This window comes from Lytechinus variegatus, chromosome 3, assembly GCF_018143015.1.
Source record: "Lytechinus variegatus isolate NC3 chromosome 3, Lvar_3.0, whole genome shotgun sequence".
Taxonomy (NCBI): domain Eukaryota; kingdom Metazoa; phylum Echinodermata; class Echinoidea; order Temnopleuroida; family Toxopneustidae; genus Lytechinus; species Lytechinus variegatus.
The window spans coordinates 1953204-1977068 of record NC_054742.1 but is presented as its reverse complement, the minus strand read 5'-3'; the positions used below and the strand labels follow the sequence as shown (position 1 = coordinate 1977068).

Sequence of the window (23865 nt, the reverse complement as noted above, 5' to 3'; positions counted from 1 at the left end):
AGGCCGCGCCGCGATGAACATGCACGTACAGTCTACACACCTACTCGGGCCTTGATTAGCTTCGGATATGTAAGCTAGCGCTCTACTCTACTCCTGTACATGTAGCGGAATGTTAATGAAAATTGCAATCTACCGTATATGTTGCTGGCTGTTCCATGTTGAGGTGTCGACGCTATAACGTTAGAGCTGACGAAATGAAAAAAATATATTTGCTCGACAATGAAACTAGAAACTATATGTAAGTTATTTCTTCTTAAATTCAATTCAGAATAGATTTTGCTCTAGGCCTACTTCAGTCTTCAGCAAATTGAAATTTTGAATCATTTCTTCTTCTACCGATCATGATTTGCAGATTCAGTCTCAGAAATGATAGGCCTAGGCCTAGACCAAAAGCTTCGGTCTCTGTTTTGTTGGTTGTTCAGCTGAACTTCGTTGGCTTCACTCACCAAATACAGAGACCGAAGTTCTAGCGCGATCTGTACAGGGGACTCAATGGCCATATGTTTATGTACTTAAGATCGGATAAAACGGGGAAGTGAATTTGCGCGACAGCCGAGGTAAGTCACTGTTTTTGTTCCTTTTAACTTCATTTTTCTCTGTTTTTTGGCAATTGATGCCAAGAGGGAATATAAATTTGCACTCTGGTCACTATAATTTTCGAAATTTTTATTCATTAAAGACAAAAATTGAAAAGCCCCGACGGGGGGATTTTGCATTGCAAGTCCCCTAATGGTGGCTGCACGATAGCGAGCCGTCTGTGTACGAGGAGAAATAAAAAAAAATGTTAAAAAAACTCCTCGAAACAGACGGCTGCCAGCTGTCTAGCCTAGGCCTAGATATTTTAATATGAGTGTGACTCGTGTCAATAAAAGCATCAGTCTCTATTTTTGGTTGTTCCGCTGGACTGAGCTGCGTTGGCTCACTGACAATGGGGATGATAGTAAAATGTCAGAAATTGTTAAATAAATACCCAGAAACGACAGTTATTCCTGTCTAGATCTAGTCATCGATAAGGACAGGTTGACTTGAATTTTGAAAGTTGAATTAGGCCTAAAAATAATAAGTTAGGCCTAGACTTTCTTGTCTTGAGAGTTGAGTGCCGGTGCCTGAGAGAGATCTAACGTCGTTAGGTTCTACTTCTAGTGATAAGATTTTGAATATAAAATAAGATTAAGAAATTTGCAAATATTGTTTTAAATCTAGAGTCTAGACTCTAACGTTAAATGTTATTTGTTGAGGTCAAACAAAATAAGCCCAGGGGGGGTCAAATATATTGCTGGACACACGCGTGACCAAGTGATTTCCAAACACCCCCTAAATTAGACCAAAAGCTTCGGTCTCTGTTATGTTGGTTGTTCAGCTGAACTCTGTTGTCTTCACTCACCAAATATGAGGAGAAATAAGAAAAAAAAATAAAATAAAAACTCGAAACAGACGGCTGCCAGCGGTCTACCCCTAAATAGTTTTTCTGTGTACAAAATAACCTCCTAGACCGATAGGATGAGGGGTCGGGTGTCCGGACACTTTATGTTTTTGAAGCCTTCATTTTTGTCTGTGGATTACACTAAAAATATGAATTCATTACTTGTAATCATTTTCTATTTTTTTCTTTATATTTCCTAACATTTTGTACTAAAAATTGATGAAACTTCGCTTGTAAATTTTTCCAAATGACATTCTAAAATTGATCGTCCGGACACACAACCCGTCCGGATACACAACAACTGGGTATACAAGTTTTTTGCATGCTTTATTAATTATTTACACATTTTAGCCCCTAAGCCAAGGCTAAACAAGTTGTTGTAAAAATATGACCTCCGGGAAAAAGCTTAGAAACAAAAAACATTCCTTAAACACGTTTGGCTATTCTTAAAAAAAACAGCTTTGGGGAGAAAAACACAGAGGTCTAGACCCGGGGGGGGGGGGGGGCACTCGACCAAAAAAGTGGTAGGGGTGTGCCGCGGGCGAGACAAAAAACGGGGGCCCTGGAGCGGGCTTATTGTAAAAAGGAGGGTCCTCGGAACGGGCTTCGGAACTACAATTCTGTGAAAACGGGGGTCCTTGGAACGGATCGCCAGCAAGTGAGTACGTGTGTATGTACCCCTATGGAACGGGCAAGCGTGCATGATGCAGCTAGCGCATCCTCCGCCGGGTGCGCTCGCACAGAGACGATGGTCGGACAGCGCTCGGCCACTTTTCACCAAAATCGCAGCAGATCAATGCGACTGGAACAGAAAAACAAAAAATATGCGAAGCTTTGGAGCGGATTTCTGTCTTATTTTTTTCTTGATAAGAAGAAAATGGTATGCCTTGGAGCGGCTTTCTTTGTTCTTTTTCTCAATAAGACAAAAATGCTATGCCTTGGAACGGAAATTTGAGTGTAAAAATGGGGGTCCCCTCCGCGGCACATACCCACTATGCATTATATACTGAGTGCCCCCATCCCCCCCGCGGGTCTAGATCTACCCTAAATACGTCTGACCCCGCGATTGACCATTCAATGACCAGTCTTTCAAAACCGCCATTTTTCTTGAAAATCTGTGTTTTTGATACCCTTAACGAGCCCACACGCGGACCGCGTCCAAAACTGGAAAATACCCCTTTAAATGCATTTTTTTGGTCACGCGTACAGGGTGTATGTACAGAAATATATGTGACTGGCCCCCCCCCAGGAAAATAAGCTTCTCGCTCCGCTGCTGCTGCGTCCTTGTGTTGTGGATATTTGTTTGAGCAGGACTTCATTGTTTTACTTATGTTTTAGATCTAACATTAAGTCTTTTCACAGCCAATTCTAAATCTTATGCTAAGAAAGGATTACATGTAGATCTATCCCTTATTTGTATGGTACTGGTATGTTATTGAAATTGTTTTTTGATAGAATGGTATACCCGGGGGGGGGGGGGGCCACTTCCATTCACGAGTGGATACCATGCGCGACCACGGGGTCTCGAAAAGCACCCTAAACACGTAATTTCCATATTATGAAAATGCACCCCTTAACAAGTATTGGCGTGTGAAATCCTACCCTTAACAAGTATTGGAAACAAAACAATACTCTTGACAAATATTCCCTGAAATGAACCACTAAACAAGTACAGGAATGTTTTATTGTTACGGGTCCTTCGGTCGTCGGCTTTTATTTGGTTAAGTACGACCCCACCTTCTACACCTCGCGCAAATCGGACTCTAAACATGAAGTGTTGGGGCTAAAAGGACATCCTTTATAAAACATTTTAATTTTGTTTTATCATCCCCACAAATTCCACCCTAAACACATAATTTTCCTAGCGAAATAGATACCCTTTTTTCATTATTTTTGTGTTTTTGACACCCTTATCACGTTACGTACGTAACGTGCCCTATCGTGAAAAGGACATCCTTTTTACGTGTTTTTTGGGTCGTGCATGGTATCCACTCGTCAATGTAAGTGGCCCCCTCGGGGTATACCCAGTTGTGTGTCCAGACAAGTTGTGTATCCGGACAATCAATTTTAGAAAGTAATTTGGAAAATTTACAAGCAAAGTTTCATCAATTTTTAGTACAAATTGTTAGGAAATATTATAGAAGATGATATTTATTGAATTCATATTTTTAGTGTAATCCAAAGACAAAAAAGAAGGCTTCAAAAATATATAGTGTCCGGACACCCGCCCCCCCATCCTATCATTTAAGTTTTAAATCATTTAAATGGCTGGTACTATAGATCTATTATATCAAGGCTCCACATTAATTTTTTTTGGTGGTGGCCCGTTCGGGCCACCATAACCTTCAAATAATTTTTTTTGGTGGCCCATTAGTAAAGTTTGGTGGCCCGAAAAATATAAAGAAAAACATTATTAAAAAATGAATAAAACAAACTGAAATATTCTGCAGTCACTACCATGTACCGCTATTCTTTGTACATCTTGTATGTAAATCGTGCTTGCTGTTATTTTACTTTGCTTATTTTGTGGTAATATATAAATTGTTCTATCATTGTGAATATGAAATGATTGAAAGAGAATAAAAAAATTGTATTGTTCCCAGGTTGTGTGGACTTTTAATCTCCGTATAGACACACACTTATAATGGTAAAGTAAATAAATAGTGCACATAACAAACTCAGATTGATTTACAAAACAATGATTTTTCCTTTGTTCCTTTTTGATCGTAAAACCTAGTTTATGCAGGCCCCAAATCGAGTTTATTTTCCAGCATATAGCAGGAGAAAATCACAGAAAATATGCTGCAGAATTAGAACAATGTATAAAAGGGGGAAATAAACAAAAATAATTTGATAAACAAAAATAATTCTTGGAATAGTATATTGAAAAATGAAACAAAAATTGTAAAAATGAATAAGTGAAATGAGACAAATAAAAAAATGAAATAAGAAAAAACAAAGAACAGGAGAAAAAAATTGAGAAAAACAAAAGAAAATGTAAGAAAATTGAATGAGACAAAATTATCAGAAAAAATGGGGAAAATTATTATTCAGTAGAAACATGTTCTTTTATCAGACATATTCAAAGGGAAGGGGTATAAATGGTTTAATCACTGTAAAAAAAAATGACAGAAAAAAATAAATAAGAAAACGGCAAAGTAAATCTGGAAAAAACAGTGAGAAAATTCCTTCCCTATATTTGACAAAATGATGGGAAAAATTCACATTTCATATCAATAAAATGCCTTCCAAAGTATTTACTTCCTTAAGAGTGGTTTAAGAAGTCATTTATAAAGAAGAAAGAAAGAAGCTGTCTATTCAAGACAGCTTCGAAAATAAACCAAATATCAACATACATAGAAATGCACATGTGGGACTGTGATGTACTCACCTATGTGTTTTATGTGTATTAATGCATTTGGAAATCGGTCTTTTTGAGTCAAAAGAGAGGTTATAATTCCTCCTTTTAATGCTTGCAAATTATCAGGTTTCATTAATATGGACTGTAGAAGGGCATTTCATTGGTGTAAAATGTGACTTTGACTTAGATTTTCAAAGTTCTGGGGAAGATTTCTTAGCAGTAACATTTCGCATCGCAGCTCCCTGAGTCTGAATAGTCTGCCAGCGCACAGCCAGCTGCAGTTCATGCATGCCAAGCTCAGCCAGACATGACAGCCGGCATGGCCGGCTGAATAATAGTTACTGTATGCTAGAGGCAGGCCTACATACTGTCATGACTATGCAATCTTTGTGTGTGTGTATTTGTGTGTAGATTAACAAAAAAGGCGCATGACGAATTGACTTGCAATTTGAACTGTAGAAAGTTGATAAATGCATGCAAAATCGGGAGAAAAATTGCGCTACTTTGAAAATTATTGGTTGCCCGATTCGGGCCACCAAAACTTAACATTTTTTCAATAATGGTTGCCCGAGATGAATTTTTGGTGGCCCCGGGCCACCACTAATGTCGAGCCTTGTATATATATATATATATATGATATATATTGCTGAACATCAAAATGCCTTAACAGATACCTATTCATGAGCATAAATGTTTAATGTTTCATTTGTGAACTGATGAGCTTAATTTCTTTTCATGTGTTGGCATACTGTGACTTAAGATTGGAAGAAATTATGTAACTGGTGAACACTTTACTAACATGAATATCAGTATGTTTGACTAGAATGAAATTTCATGGTATCAAGCGTCCATATCCTGGGTGAAGAACAATAGAAAACAAGATGGTGGCGTAATGGTTGCCCAAGATGAATTTTTGGTGGCCCCGGGCCACCGCTAATGTCGAGCCCTGATTATATGATGGGGTGACCATAATTTACACACATTGTAAAAATTACCATTCATGAAGCTGACTTTCAATCAAAAATTTCTCACAGCTCACACAAAATTCATCAAAATCATACCATACGGAAGGCAAGATCGATCCCAAAGTCAAATTTTGCTTGATGGAATTTTTAAGTAGGACAAGGATCTGAAAACGTATCCTCAAAAAGTGTAGCCTTAATTTGTGCACGATTGCTTTGCAGAGATTTAGAAAAGAAATCAAGGAGACAAAGGTAAGATGGTTGTATCAGATGGAAGTTAAATGCCATAAATTCAGCTGGTGTAACATTTTATTCGTTCATCCTCCAACGTTCACAGCATAAGTCTTACAAATCTCTCATTACAAACCATAACGCACCAAAAAACCGAAATACACGTTATTTTGGGATTAGCCTGCCAAGCTACTAGCACGATCGAGCCGGCGAGGTCTTTATTCAGTAATATCAAATAATCAATACATTTGACAACACAGTTGTAATAAAAATAAGATATGTCACAAACGTGAAAACAAACCAATTGCTTCTTCAGTATGTGTTTTAAGGTACATCATCTTCGTAGGTTTTATCCTTTTTAATCCTAACACGGGAAATTGACTAACATTTCCCTATCCTATTAGCCCGGGCTGAAAAAACAGAGATAAAAACTAATAAGCGCAAAAACTCTGAAAAACCCTAGGCTATTACAAACGTTGTTACCAGACATAAAACGAAATAATGGATTCTTAAAATATTAACTCGGGTAACTAATTGGTCTTTTTTAAAAAAGACGTGCTAGTACTATGCTGTAGAAGGCTAGAATGATCCTCGGCGTTCTCTACGCCCAACTCAAGAATCTACTTCTTTTCATATACAAATTACCCTATACGTCACACATTCAAATTACCCAACGTCGTCAAGACCGCTACGCTTGCCTGACTTAGCATTCATACGTTGCCGTCTAAACAAAATTTACCAGCTATACTCCGTAACGCTGGAAAATAAATGTTCATCCTCCAACGTTCACAGCATAAGTCTTACAAATCTCTCATTACAAACCATAATGCACCAAAAAACCAAAATACACATTATTTTGGGATTAGCCTGCCAAGCTACTAGAATAAACTACAAAGAAGGGCGGTATTTACATTTAACTTCATTAAATGTATATGGACCTAATTTTGACCAGTTACGAAAATTAGAGCATATATGTGCTCGTGTCATGTGATGACGTATGCAAAAACTGAAAAATTCTAATTTGTTAAATAATTGAAATATTGATGAGCGATAGAAGCTGTTACATTAAAAATTCAAACTATTCTGAATCGAAAGTAATTCATACATTCCATATAAGGCCTTTTATTATCATTGTCATATCCAACCTGAACTTCGAACGTAGGTTAGTCTCAAATGGAATGCAAGATACAATAAATAAAGATATTATTCCTCAATTTGGAGAAATCAATATTTATAATAGATGTACCACATTACAAACCAAGAGCTTTCGATACAGATAATCTATCCTGTAAACTATCCTCTACGTAGCCGTCTTTGGCTCTCTCACCTTTCCACCTACCATGTCTTTTCCAGACCCTGTCATTCACCTTGCTCCTTGCGGCGGCTGTGGCCCCGCTAGCTCTCAAGGAGTGTAGACCAATTTTAGCGTCTTCACTACTCACTTCCTTCAAACGAGCTACTACTGTTTCTCGTGTTCTAGTATAACTCATTGATTCATTTTTATGTATCAAGAACTTTCCTCTCCGGTTACAGTAAGCGGGCTAAAATAAAAAATGATCTCAGGCAGAATTAATCCCTGTGCTAAACATATATCTCTTCAAGATACTGACAGGGCATGCGTTTGTTTGCCCTTTACTTATAACTACCTCGTCTCCTTTTCTGTATTGATCGGTTTTACTTTTACAAATTTTTACAGACATATAATCATCGAAGAAGGTAATATCATTACACTTGAGTGATCGCGCTTCGTCGAATCTGAAGAATCCGCTGTAACAAAGTGTGATAAATGCGAGATCTCTCAGAACGAGAATGTCTTGTGTATCTTTATACTTGTCGCAAAGGTTGACTATCTGCTCATTCGTTAAGATGTCCTTCTTCGTCGTTTTCGTGTAACTTTTTCTCTTAGCGGCTTCCACCAAATGAACTACAAAGCCATTGGTCGTCGGATAGGCTAAACCCTTCAGTTTATGAGCCCATTTGATGGCGTATAAAGCGCCTTGGATAACTGTTGAGGACTTACCGGCGTCAATCAAACTAGTTAAATATAAAGCAATGTGTATAGGTTCATCAGGTAGCGCCCTCTTGCCCTCAGCGTTGATAAATTCTTCGAACTTTTTGAAACTACAGAAGTAATTGTTGGTTGTACCTTCACTCCTGGAGTCGACTAGATGGGTTGCCATGCTATCTGCTAATCTCAGCAGCTTGCCCGAAGCCCCAGAAGCCAACACTTCGTTTTTGATTGATGTTCGTAGTCCTAAACCTGCAAAAAATGAATAAGAATGTCTAAAAACGTAATTTCAAAGCAACCATGGAAAACCGTTGTCCCACGGAACCAAAAATACCGTTGTTTCCTTTTCCTTTCATAATTTCTTGACATGGAAATACATAACTTTCTTTCACAAATTGAACAAATTTTCCTCCTTGGTAAATTTTGGGCCAGAATGGAGCAGATTCCCACACAGGAACAATTAAGGTACCCTCTGCCCTTTCTTTCACTATTTTTCCAATTGCTCTGGCAGCTAAACGAGGTGGAGGGACCCACCAATTGATTTCATTAGCCCAGGACTGTTTGAAAGCATCAACACCTTCTGTACTGGGGCATCCCCATCTCGAATTAAATCGACTGCATTTTGCATTGTAATCACATGAAAATCTGTCGACCACATGTGGTCCCCATATTTGGTTCAGATATTGAAATACATCATAGCTAATGCTCCAGCCATCACTGTCTGATATTCTACTAAGACTGTCTGCCATAACATTCATTTCTCTTGGAATCCAAACCATATCTATGCCCAATCCATAAAGATCGCATGTATCATGTATCTCGATTGCTATCTCTTGCAGTTGTACATTCTTACTGCCTCTCTGAACTATGCTAGTAACGTTTTTGTTGTCTGTGTAACAACGAATATCCTGCCCTTCCAGACACGGACCGACTGATTTCAGAGCTCTATTTAACGCTTCGATTTCTCTCCATGAAGAACTATATTTCATTTCGGAGTCTGTCCATGAACCGACCACTTCCAGGTCTGGTATTTCACTAACATACGCCCCGAATCCAGTGCCCGACGCATCGGTGAATAAAAAGCAATTACATGACTTTACTCGTGAAATTGATACACCGTTAAGCCTGTCTAAGTGTTTATACCAGAACAATAATTCTGTAACCGCTTCTCCTGTAACTAATACGGGGGCGTTCCAAGAGGCTCGGTTATTGATGCACTTAAATATTTCTTTTGATTTCAATTGAACTATTGTACCAATTGCCGGTTGCATAGAAATTATCTGGCCTGCTACGCTGGCCAAAGTTCGAACTGGTATTATATATTTTCCTTTTTGGATTTTTGTTAAGACATCTCCAATTACTTTTTGCATTTTTGCATCCTTGTTTCTGTAATGTAAACATCTCCCTCGTGAAAATCCCAAAACATACCTAGCCATGTCGCTTTATTCTGGGGAAACCAATTGCACTTGGTCTCAGCTAAAACAAATCCCAGCTTATTTAGATCGGCCTTGATTTGTCTGCTCATTTCGTTTGCAACTTTCATGTCACTACAACCAGCAATCCCATCGTCTAAGAACATGACAACCTTCTTTCCTTGTGACCTCCAATAAGTAACTGGTACTCTGGTTAATTTTGTGAAGATGTAACCAGCAGTAGATATACCGAAGGGTAAAACATTAAAGACAAAGTATCTCTTCTGACCATGGAACTCCCAACAAAAACCTAAATATTTCCTATGTTCTTCAAAAATCTCCACATGATGGTATGCTGATTTAAGATCGAATGTGAAAACGTTATCCCCTTGCTCAAAAATATCCCTAGCAACCGAGGCATCTTCATACTTAAATTTGTTCTTGTACAAATGTGGATTGACATGTCTGCAGTCTAACACTAATCTAAGTTTTCCCTTGTTTTCAGAAACGGTTAAGGGGTTAACCACTGATGGCTTAAATTGTACTTCTGAAACACAACCTCTTTTTATCAATTTCCCAATTTCTTCCTGTACGAAATTTGAATGGTTACGTGCGGATCTGTTATTAGTGAGTTCTCTATCATCAGGCAACGTGTGTAAAGGCAATTTGTAACCGTTCTGGATCACGTCTAAAATCTCTTTGCTAGCACCGAATTCGGCCCATGCACTAGCATTTTCTTTCAACTTTCCAACAGGAGAAACATTCTCCTTCTCTCTCGAGTCTACCAACTCAGTATCTTGACCCTCAGCTTCTTCATACAACTTTGTATTTTTAACTTGTACAATTTCAGATATCCCTTCTATTTCTTTTTGGGATGAACTCTCAGATACTATCTTGTTATGCTCAACAAAAAACTTAGATTCACTTATCTGATCTGAACGGCTTCCTCTGATGGACGGACAATCCACCTTCCAGTGGCCTGGTTTTCCGCATGAAAAACAGATCCCGGGCTTCTTGCGTTCTTCTGGTGTCGTACGACCGAAGGGGGTATATGATGTGTAGCTAGATGTGGAGGGGCCTTGTTCTTTCTGGGAACCTGGGTGGCTCTTCCATGGCGAAGCTCGGTATCCGCTATAAGGGAAGTAACGCCTCCCTTCTGGCTTCTTAGATTTCTTCGCTTTTCTTTCCGCCCTCGCCTCGGCTTTGAACATGCGTTTTTCATCGTCTGAGTCGTCGGCTAAAGTGTTCTGCTCGTACTCATCGACAAGTTTCCATCCCAACGGCGACTTGTCGGCCATTTTGATGAGCTTTTGTCGTTTTTCTATGATGTCTATACCTTCAGCTATCTTTTCCTTAGCGTCTGAAACTGCTGATGGCCTGTCCTGAGATCCCTCGAGGTAATGATTGGCTTCCACGAGTTTTCTATGAATCTAACATTTTACATTTTGGAGACCTCTGCTTGCAAACTGGCAATTTCTTGAAGCTTGTCGATAGTTCAGATTTTCTAGGAGCAGATGCAAAAGGTAGCAAATTTGGCAATGTTTTGCCAATATTTTCACAGATTGAGACCCTGCCTTCAAGAAAATTACCATCCTAGGTAATTTGGGGTTGCTTTTTCTGTTTGTGATATCAGTTTTTCAAGATTTTGAATAGATAGTGAGATATTCGACCATGCACAAAATTAGGTAACGCGCGAATTAAGGTCACACCACCATATAATGTTTTCCAACCCTTTCTCCAGTTTAAGCTGGCAATTATTGTTGGGTCTAAAGTTAGGGGAGATTGGGATTAGTTGGAACTTGGGTTAAGTTGAAACATTGTAATTTTCTTTAAAGGAGAATGAAACCTTTGGAACAGGATCGCTTGTGTAAAAACAGAAAAATCAAAGAAACAGATAAATGAAAGTTTGAGAAAAATCGGACAAATAATGAGAAAGTTATGAGCATTTGAATATTGCGATCACTAATGTTATGGAGATAGCGAATTGGCAATGCGACAAAGATGTGTGATGTCACTTGTGAACAACTCTCCCATTAGTTTAGTATATATTTCACCAGAATTGCCTCTTTTATCACATCTATCCATAAATCATGTGTTCTGTCTACATGAGGGCATGTAATACATATTTTTTAAGAATACATCATGGATAAAGAGTTTGTATCATCGTAACAAAAAGCAAAAAGAGACATTTTGAGGGTATTTTATAGTCCACCAAAGGGAAAGTTGTTCATCAGTGACATAACACATCCTTGTCACATTGCCAATGTGAGGATCTCCATAGCATTAGTGATTGCAATATTCAAATGCTCATAACTTTCTCACTATTTGTCCGATTTTTCTCAATCTTTCTTTATTCTTATTCTTTGATTTTTCTGTTTCTACACAAGCCTATTTGTTCCAAAGGTTTCATTCCCCTTTAATGCCTTTAAATAAATTTATGCAATACTGCTCTCAATTTATTGCCATTAACAGCCATCCACCATATTACAGACAACACTTGTGCAACAAGCCTGGTGAAGTTGGAAAGTTTTGTTTTGTCTTTTCACCTTCTGATTATTTTTTTCTCTTTCAGAAATGTTTTATCTTTAAGAGAAGTTTATAGATCAAGTTGGCCAGTTTGGGGGTATAGTAGACACTTGAACAAAGCTACAAAATAAAGTTATTAATATGCAATGATGGTGAAGTCCCTTTTTTGTGCTGTAAGCTTATAAATATCAAATGGGTCTCTGGGGTTAGTTGGAACAAAATTGAATGGGCTAGTTGGAACATGTTCCAACTTACCCCAAACATAATTATGAATTGGATATAAAAAAAAGAATGTATACAGTATTTCACGCTCTTATGAACATGTATTGTCAGCCAATGAGCCATGCTTGTTTTGTTTCTCAGTTACTGTACATGTCTGAGTGTGCATTTAAGGCCTAAATGTTGTAGGCCCCTAATGCCCTTTTTACACAGGATTTTCTTAACCCCGGACTATCGCTTACCCCGTACTATCCTTAACCCCATACTATTTTTTTTTCCTTTTCACACATGCCAAATTGTTATTGCTAACCCCGGATAAGGAATGCTTGCTTTTCACACACGAAACTCACTAACCCCGGACTAGTGTTTTTTTTTGATCATTCGCAGTACAAGTACTTCACTCGTACACTTTTTACACACGCTACAATTTCCTTAACCCCGTACTATAGGTGGGGCCAAATTGCCATGTAGGCGATGTAGCCCCACCTATAGTACGGGGTTAAACTTAGCCCACTTTCGTTTTACACATGCGATCTTAACCCCGTACTATTGCTCTTAGCACCGCAATTGGTGGGATAACCCTGCTTTTTTGCAGGGCCAAATCCCGTACTATAGGTGGGGTTAGCCCACTTTGCAAAAATGCTGTGTAAAAAGAAAGTGGGCTAAGCTTAACCCCGTACTATAGGTGGGGCTAAATTGCCATTTAGCCCCACCTATATTACGGGGTTAAAGAAATTTTAGCCTGTGTAAAAAGGGTATAATTCAATATTAACCCTTATGATACGGGGGGGGGGGGGGGTCATTTTGAGCCCCACTTGTCAAATTTTGTCACTATGCCATTGTGCAAATTTTTTGCTCATTATTTGAGACAACTTTGCGATGCCCGGTGCCCGATTTTGAAATAACGCAACATTTTATATGTGCATGTCGGACCAAAAATTGCTCAAAAACATGATTCCATGTACAAGGTCAATGCAAATTGCGTTTCAACCAAAATTCATAAATGTATGATTGTTATTACTTTTGTTTATTCAAATGGATTTATTTCATGCAATTTATGATTGCAAAAGGGTCCTCTACAGAGTTCATTGGAAAAAAACAAAAAAAAAAGTTCGAAAAAACAAAGAAATACATAAGAATTTTTTTTTTGCAATTTTTTGTAGATATTTGTTATTAACGTAAAAATTGATACTCTGACCAAAAATTAGTATTCTACTAGCTAAATAAATTGAGTTAAAGGCAAACGCATACAAAAAACAAATTTAGGGCAGATTTCATATGCTTATTTGCATAATTAATAAGTTAAAAATATAAATAATTAATTTTTGTCATGTAAATTTGATGCAGAAGTACATGAAATTGCTGATACATTTTAATTGCATGTAAAATCGAACGCACACAAATACGCTGAATTCTACTCCACAGTATGGGCTAGCATGAGTGGCTGTATAATAGAAAACATTAAAGATCAACAAATCAGAATATACACCTTTAATATTTCGAACTTGAAAAAAAAATAAAGCAAATAGGCTGAAACTATACGATATTACAGTTGTAAGAAGTTTTAGTATAATTCTTAATTGACCATGCAGTGTTCCAACTTACCACATACCATGTTCCAACTTTAATACCCCGCATATGGGGTAAGTTGGAATGTTTGCGATGGTCTTGTTCAAGGTGGATTTTTAGTAACCATAGAGTTAAACATTTAATGGGGTACATTTGAAGCCCTTAGATGTATATGCTTTAAGCTGATATATTGATTTTTTCTTTAATAAAATTATTTGGATTTTACAGCCATTTTGTCAAAAATGTTCCAACTAACCCCAATCTCTCCTCCATAAAATTTTCCTTGATCTATGATATCAATGACAATATACACAACCATAACATGTTTTTATTTTGTCATTTTTGCTGTAATTTGAATTGGAGAAGGAGGCTTTCCTTTCGGTTCTCCTTTGTTATGTTTTTGTCTCACTTGCATAGCAGAGTGAGACTATAGGTGCCGCTTTTCCGACGGTAGCGTCAACATCAAATCTAAACCAAAGGTCAAGTTTTTTTAATGACAGCATAACTTTCATGTAGTTCATGAAAATTTGACATAAGTTTAATCAAGTAATTACTGAACATCCTGCCTGAGTTTCAGGTCACATGTCCAAGGTCAAAGGTCATTTAGGGTCAATGAACTTTGACCATGTTGGGGGAATCTACATCAAAATCTTAACCTAAGGTTAAGTTTTGAAATTTCGTCATAAGTATATGGACCTAAACAAGTTTTACTGAACATCCTGCCTCAGTTTCGAGTCACATAACCGAAGTCAAAGGTCAATTTGGGTCAATGAACTTTGACCAAGTTGGGGGTATTTGTTGAATTTCCATCATAACTGTAAGTTCATGGATCTGATTCGTGAAATTTGGACATAAGAGTAATCAAGTATCACTGAACATCCTGTGCGAGTTTCAGGTCACATGAGCAAGGTCAAATGTCATTTAAGGTCAATGATCTTTGGCCATGTTGGGGGTGTGTGTGTGTGTATTTGAGTTTTGTCAGACGTGTATCAATCAGATATGATTATTTACGTCTGGGACCGACCTTTAACATCACCATCCGAAAGATGTGACCAGGGCTCGAACCTCGAACCTCTGCATCAATTTGTAACTTCCCCACAGCTTGGATTACAGGCGCACGCCACAACGCCCAGACAACGCCCGGGTATACTCTGAAAGTGTATTTGTCTAGATAGTTTATAAAACTGAAGGTTAAGTTTTTGAAATGACAGCATAACTTAGAAAGTGTATGGATCTGATTCATGAAACTTCAACATAAGTGTAATCAAGTATCACTGAACATCCTGTGCGAGTTTCAGGTCTCATGACCAAGTTAAAAAGTCATTTAAGGTCAATGAACTTTGGCCATGTAGGGGGAATCTACATCGAAATCTTAACCTAAGGTTAAGTTTTTGAAATTTCGTCATAACTTTGAAAGTATATGGACCTAGTTGATGAAACTTGGCCATAAGGGTAAACAAGTATTACTGAACATCCTGACTCAGTTTCGAGTCACATGACCAAGGTCAAAGGTCAATTAGGGTCAACGAACTTTGACCATATTGGGGGTATTTGAGGAAATGTCATCATAACTTTGACATTTTATGGATCTAGTTCATGAAACTTAGATGTAAGAGCAATTAAGTATCCCTGAACATCTTGTGCAAGTTTCATATCACATGATCTAGGTTAATGGTCATTTAGGGTCAAGAAACTTTGATAATGTGGGGGGGGTATTGGTGGAATTATCGTAACTTTTAAGTTGATAGATCTAGTTCATGAAACTTGGGACATTAGAGTAACCATGTATCCCTGAATATCTTGTGCTTGTTTCGGGTCACATAACCAAAATCAACGGTAATTTAGGGTCAATGAACTTTGGCCATGTTGGGTGTAGTTGAATTTGCATCATAACTAAGAAAGTGTATGAATCTACACATGTAGTTCATGAAACATAGACATAAGGGTAATCAAGTATTAATGATTGTTTTGCACATGTCTTAGGTCACATGATCATGGTCAAAGGTCATCTTGGTCAATGGACATAGTATCCTTTTGTGAGTAATTATTTAATAGCTGTTTTCAAAGTCAGCACTGCTGTATCGAATTGCATAATGCAGGTGAGACTGCCAGAGGCGTTCCACTTGTTAGTTAATATTGTTGCTTACAGGTCTATTATCCTTCAGCAATCTGATAAGTATGCCAATAATTTGAGCAAAAGACAGGATATTCTTGGAAAAATATCACAGTCCTTTATTTTTAATATTTCCTATTTCAGTCTTATTTCGCATTTTAAGAAATCATTTTTGTTTTGCTATATTATGCAGGTTTCTGATTTCTCAGCTTAAGATTAAGAAAGACAGAAGGTGGAATTCAGCAAACCATGATAAACTGCCATTGAAGAATATTGTCCACAGTTTAGTAGGAACGGTGATACGTGCAACTTCACTCCAGATACCTCTTATTGGACACTTGTCTATCATGTGAACATCAATACAATACTGTTGGTTGTAATGAGACACTATTTGCAGGCCACTTCTTCATTTTGTTTATAAACTGGAGATGGACATAGGGATGGCTCGTGAAGGTCACCAGGTCGACGGGGTGAAGATTCTCCAGGCTGCCAATGATTTGCTTCTCTTTCGACGTCATGAGGAGGTGCTGCGGGTGTGTAGGTTAGGTGTGGATAGGAATCAGGAGGTTGTTTTTCCTCGTATTGGAGAGCAAGTGTCTAGAAGTAGAGATGGGACTGACATCCAGAATGGACTATCAGATGAAAATGAACAGAATCTGAAGAAAATGCACAAAGATGCCATGAGGTAATAAATGCTCTCTTTGACCTTTAGTGGTAGTATGAGTATGATTTTTTTTGTTCTTAAGTAGTTAACTGCATACATGCTTGTTGTTTCCTAAACCCAACTCCTATTTGTTAATGTATTGTGTATAACAAGGTATAACAAGGCATATATTTTAAAGCTTCAAGTGATTATTAGAATTTTAGATGAATTCATAGAGATAGAAATACTGTATTGGCTTGGCATTGTAAGCATCCCTTGCAATGTTGTTGGATTTTATGCTTGTAACTTAGGAGTATGCCTATAATGAAAATTCTTTAAAATTCCTTTATTCAAGCTCTTGCCCATTGTTCCTTTAGCTTGCACATTCTAATTTTACTAAAAAGCTATAGCCTATACTGTATTATTTGTATTTTTATGTTTACCTCAAAGGGAATATCTAGAATCGATGTGCATACTTGCCATGCAGGCATACGCTGAGCTGGATAAATGGGACCAAGCATTACCATTTCTCTTGTCTTGTTATGGAGATATCTCAAAGCTTCCTCCAAGGATTGTATTAATGTGGTAAGTTAAAGCTGTGGCAGAAAACAATGTTGACTTGTCTGCATAGCAGATGTGAGACATGTGCTACTTGTCTGACGGCGACAGCATTGTCAATGTATCCAAAACTCAACCAATGTCAAGATTTTGCAATGTCATCGTAACTTTGAAGGTATTGATCTCTATCACGAAACTTAGATACAGGGTAATCAAGTGTCACTGATCATCTAACATGAGTGTCAGGTAACATGACTTTGACCATGTTGTGGTGTTAATATAAACAAAACTTATTTTGATGAAGGTTATACTTTTTAATTTTCAAGGTAACATTGATGGTATAACTCCATTGTATAAAATTTACATACAATAGATGTCGATCATCAGAAATTATGTAAATGAAATTTCAGGGCAAAGGTTATTTAAGGGCAATGAATTATTTATTTTGTTATCAAATGAATGTGGGGTTTAAAGCATTTTACCTGAATAAATAGAGAAAAACTAATAAGACAAGACAATGAAAACTTCAAAATGTTCTAAAGGTATATGTTCCACTGTCAATCTAGTATCAAGAGAAACAGATAAAAACGTCTGTGCAAGCTATAGCAGAATTGACAGTACACATACTCTCCCTCTTTCCCAGCATATTACTATTCAGCAAAGTTCGGAACTTTGGTGAAGCGGAGTCGTTCTCGTCTCAGTGGCTCAAGACCCAGAATGGCTGGTCCATCAACCAGTATTGCTCAGTCCTTGAAACATACATCAAGAGGGTTTATATCTCCCAGGGGCAGTGGAAAGCTGCCAGGGAGTACATAGAAACTAACACTGTATTGAGTCCAGATAGGAAGATGAGGTACTTGAAATACTTGGCAGAACTGCAGCAGCAAAAGGAGAGTAGTTCCACCAATGGTTGTAAAAATGACAAGCATTCACAACCTGGTGAGTAGGAATATCAAGTTTTTCACTCATTACCATTGTAGAATTAGATTGTAAAACCATTGTTATTAGGCCTAGCTATTTTAATAGATCATAGCATGTTTAAGAAAAGGTTCCCATGAGTTCCTTTTGGACATTGAAAATTTGATCCCATGCTTACTTATAAACCATCACAGCAAAATATATTCATAATTTAGAGACTGTTTAGCTTTTCCATTTTTTCCATTATCCATTTTAAATGTCCTCTTTCTATAACATAGCCACAAATTTATAATCACAAAATAGCCACAGGTCTTTTATGAATTATTTGAAATTTCAAGATCAATTGTGCAATTAATGATTGCCAGGAAAAAAATTGAGAAATAAAAAGGATAATTTATTTTCCAACAGTCCTCTTTATAGTACACAGCTCCTCGTCATAATATTAAAGGTTACCAAAAATTTTCTGTAGAATCTGATTTTTTGTGCTATTTCCCCTATTTTGAGGGTGCTGAACATGAATCTGCTTGTTGCCAAATTTATAAATGCCGTCTTTGACCGTTGCCATGGCAACAGATTAATTTCTCAAAAATAGCATGTGTACCCCTGTAAATGGTAGATAAACATGATAAAAATTAGCAAATAGATTGAAATCAAGGTTCCGATTAAATACAAATGAAATTAAGACATATTTAAGATCATCAAAATAGTTCCAACTGGCCCGTTGCCATGGTAACGGCTCATTTTTCTTCCAGAAAAGTAAAAAATTTGATTTATAGTTGTAGAATCTTTTTTTTTTGTTTCATTTTCCATGCGTTTACAGTGTTAAACATAGGAGTGATTTTTGCTAAATGTATAAATACACTCTCATTACATTGCCATGGCAACCAAATAATACCTTATTTGGTAAAAAAGGAATAACATGGTAAAAAAGATAATGGCGAGAAATACAATAAAAGCGACCTAATCTACATGCGTTGGGTTTTTTCCCAATCATTTAGAACAAAAACTACTACAGGAAGTATTCTGCAGGAGTTTATTGGAATGATAGGAATTGATGTTGCCTTGACAATGTTTGAATTTAAAGATAAATAGGAATATTGCAAATTGGCCGTTGCCATGGTAACAGCTTATTTTTCTCAGAAAAGTATCCATTTGATAGAAAATATTACAGAATCTGAATTTTCTTTCATTTCCTCTAATTACAAGATGCTATATCTATATATGCTTGTTGCTAAATGTATAAATACCATCTTAAACCATTGCCATGGCAACCGAATAATATGGGGGAGATAAAAATGGAAAATACCATAAAAATCACAATCTACTTGCGTACATTTTGAACCATTCGTTTAATATTGAACAAAACATACGGTAAGTGGTCTGCATGAGTTCATTTGAAAGAAAATAATTACTGTTGCCTTGGTAAGACTTGCATTTAATATAAATATGAATGCAACCCCCCATTGCCATGGTAACAGCTGATTTTTCTCAAAAAAAATACAAAGTTGATAAAAACTTCTGATTTTCGTTTCATTTCCCCTAATGTTAGGGTGCTCAACATCCATATGCTTGTTAATGTAAAAATACTCCCTCGGGCCATTTTCAATTTATAATAAAGTCCAATCGACATAATCATTATCATTAATCATAAAGTTCAAGTTTCAGGTCATATGATCAAGGTCTTAGGTCTTTTACGATCGCCAAGATTTGGCCATGTTGTATTATCATCATTGAATCTCATCAAGTTTCTGATAAGGCAAAACTTTGAGAGTGCATATAGGTATTCAACTATCACTGATCATTGTGCAGGAGTTTCAGGTTTAAGTTCTGGTCAATGAACTTTGACTGTACTGTGGTATCAACATCAAAAACTTTACTTAGGTTTATTAATTTTCAAGTTAATTATATATCATGTCACAAGGTGAAGGTTAAGGGTATTTTGATGTAAAAAAAACTTCTCAGGATTATTAAATGAATGGGTTTTTCATGAAAGTCCCACATTGAGTCTACATTAAAACATGGAAGAATTTTACCTTGTATCCTCAAAAGGTCAGTTGTATCTAATAGAAGGCCAGGATTATGTCAATTTGCCAAATAAACTTTAGAGTTATAATTATTATCTTTAACAGCTTTCTATTAAAGGTCAAGTCCAACCCCGATAAATGTTGATTTGAATAAATAAAGAAAAATCATACTAGCATAACGCTGAAAATTTCATGTAAAAGAAGAAAGTTGTGGCATTTTAAATTTTGCTTATTTTTCACATAACAGTGATATGCACAACTCAGTAATACGCAAATGAGACAGTCGATGATGTCCCTCACTATTTCTTTTGTTTTTATTGTTTTAATTATACAATATTTCATTTTATACAGATTTGACAATAAGGGCCAACTTGACTGAACCATATAGTATTAAACAATGCTAATTACATGTGTTCATGGAGGAATAAAACTTTGTATTAGACATGAGAATGAGGAGAAAATAGGAAAAATTCATATTTCACATAATAAAATGCAAAAGACATAGTGAGTGGATGACATCATCAGTCTTCTCATTTGCATACCGACCAGAAAATGCCAGTATCTGTTTTTTGTGAAATTAAGCGAAAATATAAAATATAACTTTCATGTTTTACATCCGATTTTGATGAAATTTTCAGTGTTGTGTTTGTTGGATTTTTCTCTTTTTATTAAACTTAATTTTGTGTTGGGGTGGACTTGTCCTTTAAAATAAATACATACATTTTAACATTTATAGCAAGTTCTTCATGTAAACATGCTCAAAGCACTTTCCAATATAGCTTAACATTGTGGGGGCGTCGTGGTCTAGTGGTTAAGCCTCTTTCTTTCAATCCGGGGTGTGTTTTCCTTTTAAAAGCAAGAAAATTATCCATATTGTACTGCAACCCAGGTGAGGTAAATGGATACTTGAAGGAAGTTGTGAGCATCGGATGCGGTAGACTAGCTTAGCCAGGGTAATATAGGAGCACTATACAAATCCTAGGCTATATTATTTCATTTATTATTATAAAAATGAATAATTCTACTCTTCAAGTGCTTACAATATATTAAGTGGGTGTTATACATAAAATTCAAAAAATAATTGTACAGAAGGACATGAACTGATTTTGAATACTGGGACCAGTGAAACTTGTGCACTGTTTACCCAAGTTGGGGATAGAAAAGGGTATGGAAAAAACCCAGCATGAAATGTATTGTGGTGTCAAGTTATTAATTGACAAGTAAACAAAGCAATTTTTCTATGATTCTGTTTTTGACCAGTAGCAAGTGAAGCTCTTTGAACAAAGGAAACATGATCATACTTTCTGGCTGCTCGATTCTGAATGTGCTGTTTTGACTATATCTAGGCGCCTGAACCCCAGTGATTGAACAGCATGATGGCAAGCATCATCCGTCAATATCTTTCCGGCCATTATATTGTATCATGGTAGCTCCATGTTTGTATAAATGGGAGTTTTGGGTTTTACAAAGCGAATTTACTTGCTTACTCGTTAATGACAAATTAAGTTCAACACCTAGAATTCTAACAGATTCAGCAGGTTCAGAATTACCAATTAACAAATGAACATGGGCAGGTAAATAGTGTCTATGTCTAGGACTTTTTGTTCATTCAAGAGTAGGCTTAACTTTATTTCTTATCATTGATACATTAATTTCCTGAATACAACAGCATTGTGAAAACTAGTTGGAGATTTGGGAACTAAAGAAATCAAATTCAACATTATTCTGCCTCAAAGTGTCCCCAAGTGGTAATAAATACAGAGAAAAAACTATAGGTCCCAGTACAAAACCCTGAGGAACGCCATATTCAAACCCATCACCCATTTTTAATTACTACCGACCGCCATTCGTTTTAAAGGCAAGGTCAGTGTGTCAAATGTAAATGGGCCCTGTTGTACAAAGAGTTACGATTGATCCGATCAATCGTAACTCTATGGAAATTCATCAGTGTCATAATTTTTTCTATGAAAAAATTGCACAATGTCTTTTGTAAACAAAGGAAATCACACAAAATTGTTAAGAAATTAATGACTTTACAGATATACATTCATATCTAGAAATCTTTTTGAACAAACCTGCATTTCATATGCTGATTTTGCTGGCTTTTCATAGTTGCGATTGATCGGATCAATCGCAACTCTTTGTACAAAAGGGCCCCAATTTTGATTTCTTGACTCTAAAACCCCCAAATAAATATTTTGAACAACTCTCTATCAAAATGGAATCATTTGTGACCCTTAAATTGGCAGCCACCTTGGAGTTAGAAGTCGGGGGTAATTCAATTCAGCAAATAGTTGTCGCATGTCAAGTTCTTAAAAACTTTACCCCTAAATCATTATTTCTGTCAGATTTCTAGTCCAAATTGCCCAAAATATTCTCAAAATTGTCTGTAGCTGAATTCTCCCAAATTTCACAAACCCTTAGAAAAATTGGCATACTGGCTATTTTTTCGTTATAAAATTAATTAGAGCACAAATGGTCAAAAAAATCTTTACACTACACATTCCTCACTTGAACCTGGGAAGCGATTCGCTAGGTCCATTGGAGAGATTGAGCGTTGACCACAGACTGTAGGTAGTTGGACAATAGGGTGACCCTTTGATTATGAGCAGAGCCATCAAGGGATTCAGTCAAGTGAAGGAAGCTACATCTTCATTTAAGTCTTTTTTGGGCAGGTTCATATACTTAAAAGAGTGGATGAAGATGGTTATCTTCTTGCTTGTTTTTTCCACCTATGCTGATACCTCTCTTCTGATGTGTGGATGGGCAATACCACACTCTAGCTAGAGATCATCTGCTCTTGTTTTTGTCGCAGCCAGTAATTGCTCTGCAAGCAGCATTCAGGGCTGTAACAATCGTGGCAGCATGTGATGACCTAAAACGGATAAGGACTGCATGCTCAGCAGTCAAGTAGCAAAGAGCAGGAGCTGTCGCACGGATGGTTTTGCACCTGTTCCCATTTTGTGTTCGAAAGCTTCTTCAGGATGCTGTTCCTTGCTCCAACTTTAGCCTTTGTCTTGGCAACATGTTCTTTGTAGGTAAGGGAACTGTCTAGGGTGACGTCAAGGTAGATTGGCTTACTGGTGTGTTCCAACCATTTTCTATACCATCTGACCCTTAGTTACTGGTCTGCATCTCTGTTTTTTAGGTGGAAAGCACTGACTCAGTGGGTTTTCTATGGATTTGCCCAGAGATGATTTGCAGCGTAGTAAGGAGTCAGGCCTACCAGAGCATCGCTGAGTGCTTTTTCATCTCTTCAAAGGACTGTTTGTGTGAAGAAATGCAAATGTCATCAGCGGACAGGTAGCTCTCATTATTTGGATTGGTTGGTCATTTGTGTAGATGATAAAGAGTAGGACGATGATGCTTCCTTGTGGGAGACCTTTTGTGTGTCAGCCATCTGCTACTGGAACCACTGAGATTCACAAAACCGTTGATTTGAGAGCATGTTCTGAATCGTCTGTGTCAGGCCATGGATAGGTCCATGGTCATCTCAAAGACTTTCCTTGTGAGTATTCAATGATTGTGTCATAAGCTTCAATGAGGTCAACAAAGGCTGCTCTTTTTATCAACCCTTCCTCGAAGCAATCTTCAATGTACTGTGTCAGATTCAGCAGTTAACTAGTACAAGACTTTCCAGGCCTAAATCCTGCTTGTTCTGGAATGAGGAGCTCATCCACCAAGGGAGCAATGTGGTGGAGGAGCCTTTCAAAGATCTTGTATGACAAAGCAGAGATATTGGCCTGTAGCTCTTTGGGCTGGCTGGTGTTTTGCCTGGCTTGAGTAAGGCAACTACCCTTGATTTCCTCCATAAGTTTGGCATTGTGCTTTCACTCAAGACAGTAGTTTAGCATGTCAAGCCGCCGTTGGAGTGCAACAGGTCCAAGATGTTTCATCT

At 37.2% G+C, this 23865-nt stretch overlaps 2 protein-coding genes across 2 annotated transcripts in view; one reads left to right on the top strand and one right to left on the bottom strand.

Moving 5' to 3' along the window:
- The first annotated feature begins 49 nt into the window (after positions 1-49).
- The window catches only part of LOC121409960 (peroxisome assembly protein 26-like), a 29209-nt gene continuing 5393 nt past the window's right edge, over positions 50-23865 (top strand). The window contains exons 1-4 of the mRNA XM_041601753.1: positions 50-238; positions 16018-16509; positions 16918-17052; positions 17669-17964. Coding sequence (XP_041457687.1) covers positions 16253-16509; positions 16918-17052; positions 17669-17964 — 688 coding nt within the window. The 5' untranslated portion in view covers positions 50-238; positions 16018-16252. The remainder of the gene's footprint in view (positions 239-16017; positions 16510-16917; positions 17053-17668; positions 17965-23865) is intronic.
- LOC121411942 lies at positions 6359-12187 on the bottom strand. The gene is made up of 4 exons (XM_041604854.1): positions 12179-12187; positions 9414-10827; positions 7998-8237; positions 6359-6387 (listed from the first exon to the last, which is right to left on the bottom strand). Exons 1-4 carry the CDS (start codon positions 12185-12187, stop codon positions 6359-6361), a joined length of 1692 nt encoding a protein of 563 aa, XP_041460788.1.

Bases quoted from the DNA above. Each gene is read 5' to 3' on its own strand.
- LOC121411942 (XM_041604854.1), bottom strand. The intron at 8,238-9,413 runs GTATGTTTTGGG...CATTTTTTGCAG, and splicing joins GAATAAAGCGACATGGCTAG to GTTTAGGACTACGAACATCA. The intron at 6,388-7,997 runs GTAAGTCCTCAA...CTGTTTTTTCAG, and splicing joins AACTAGTTTGATTGACGCCG to CCCGGGCTAATAGGATAGGG.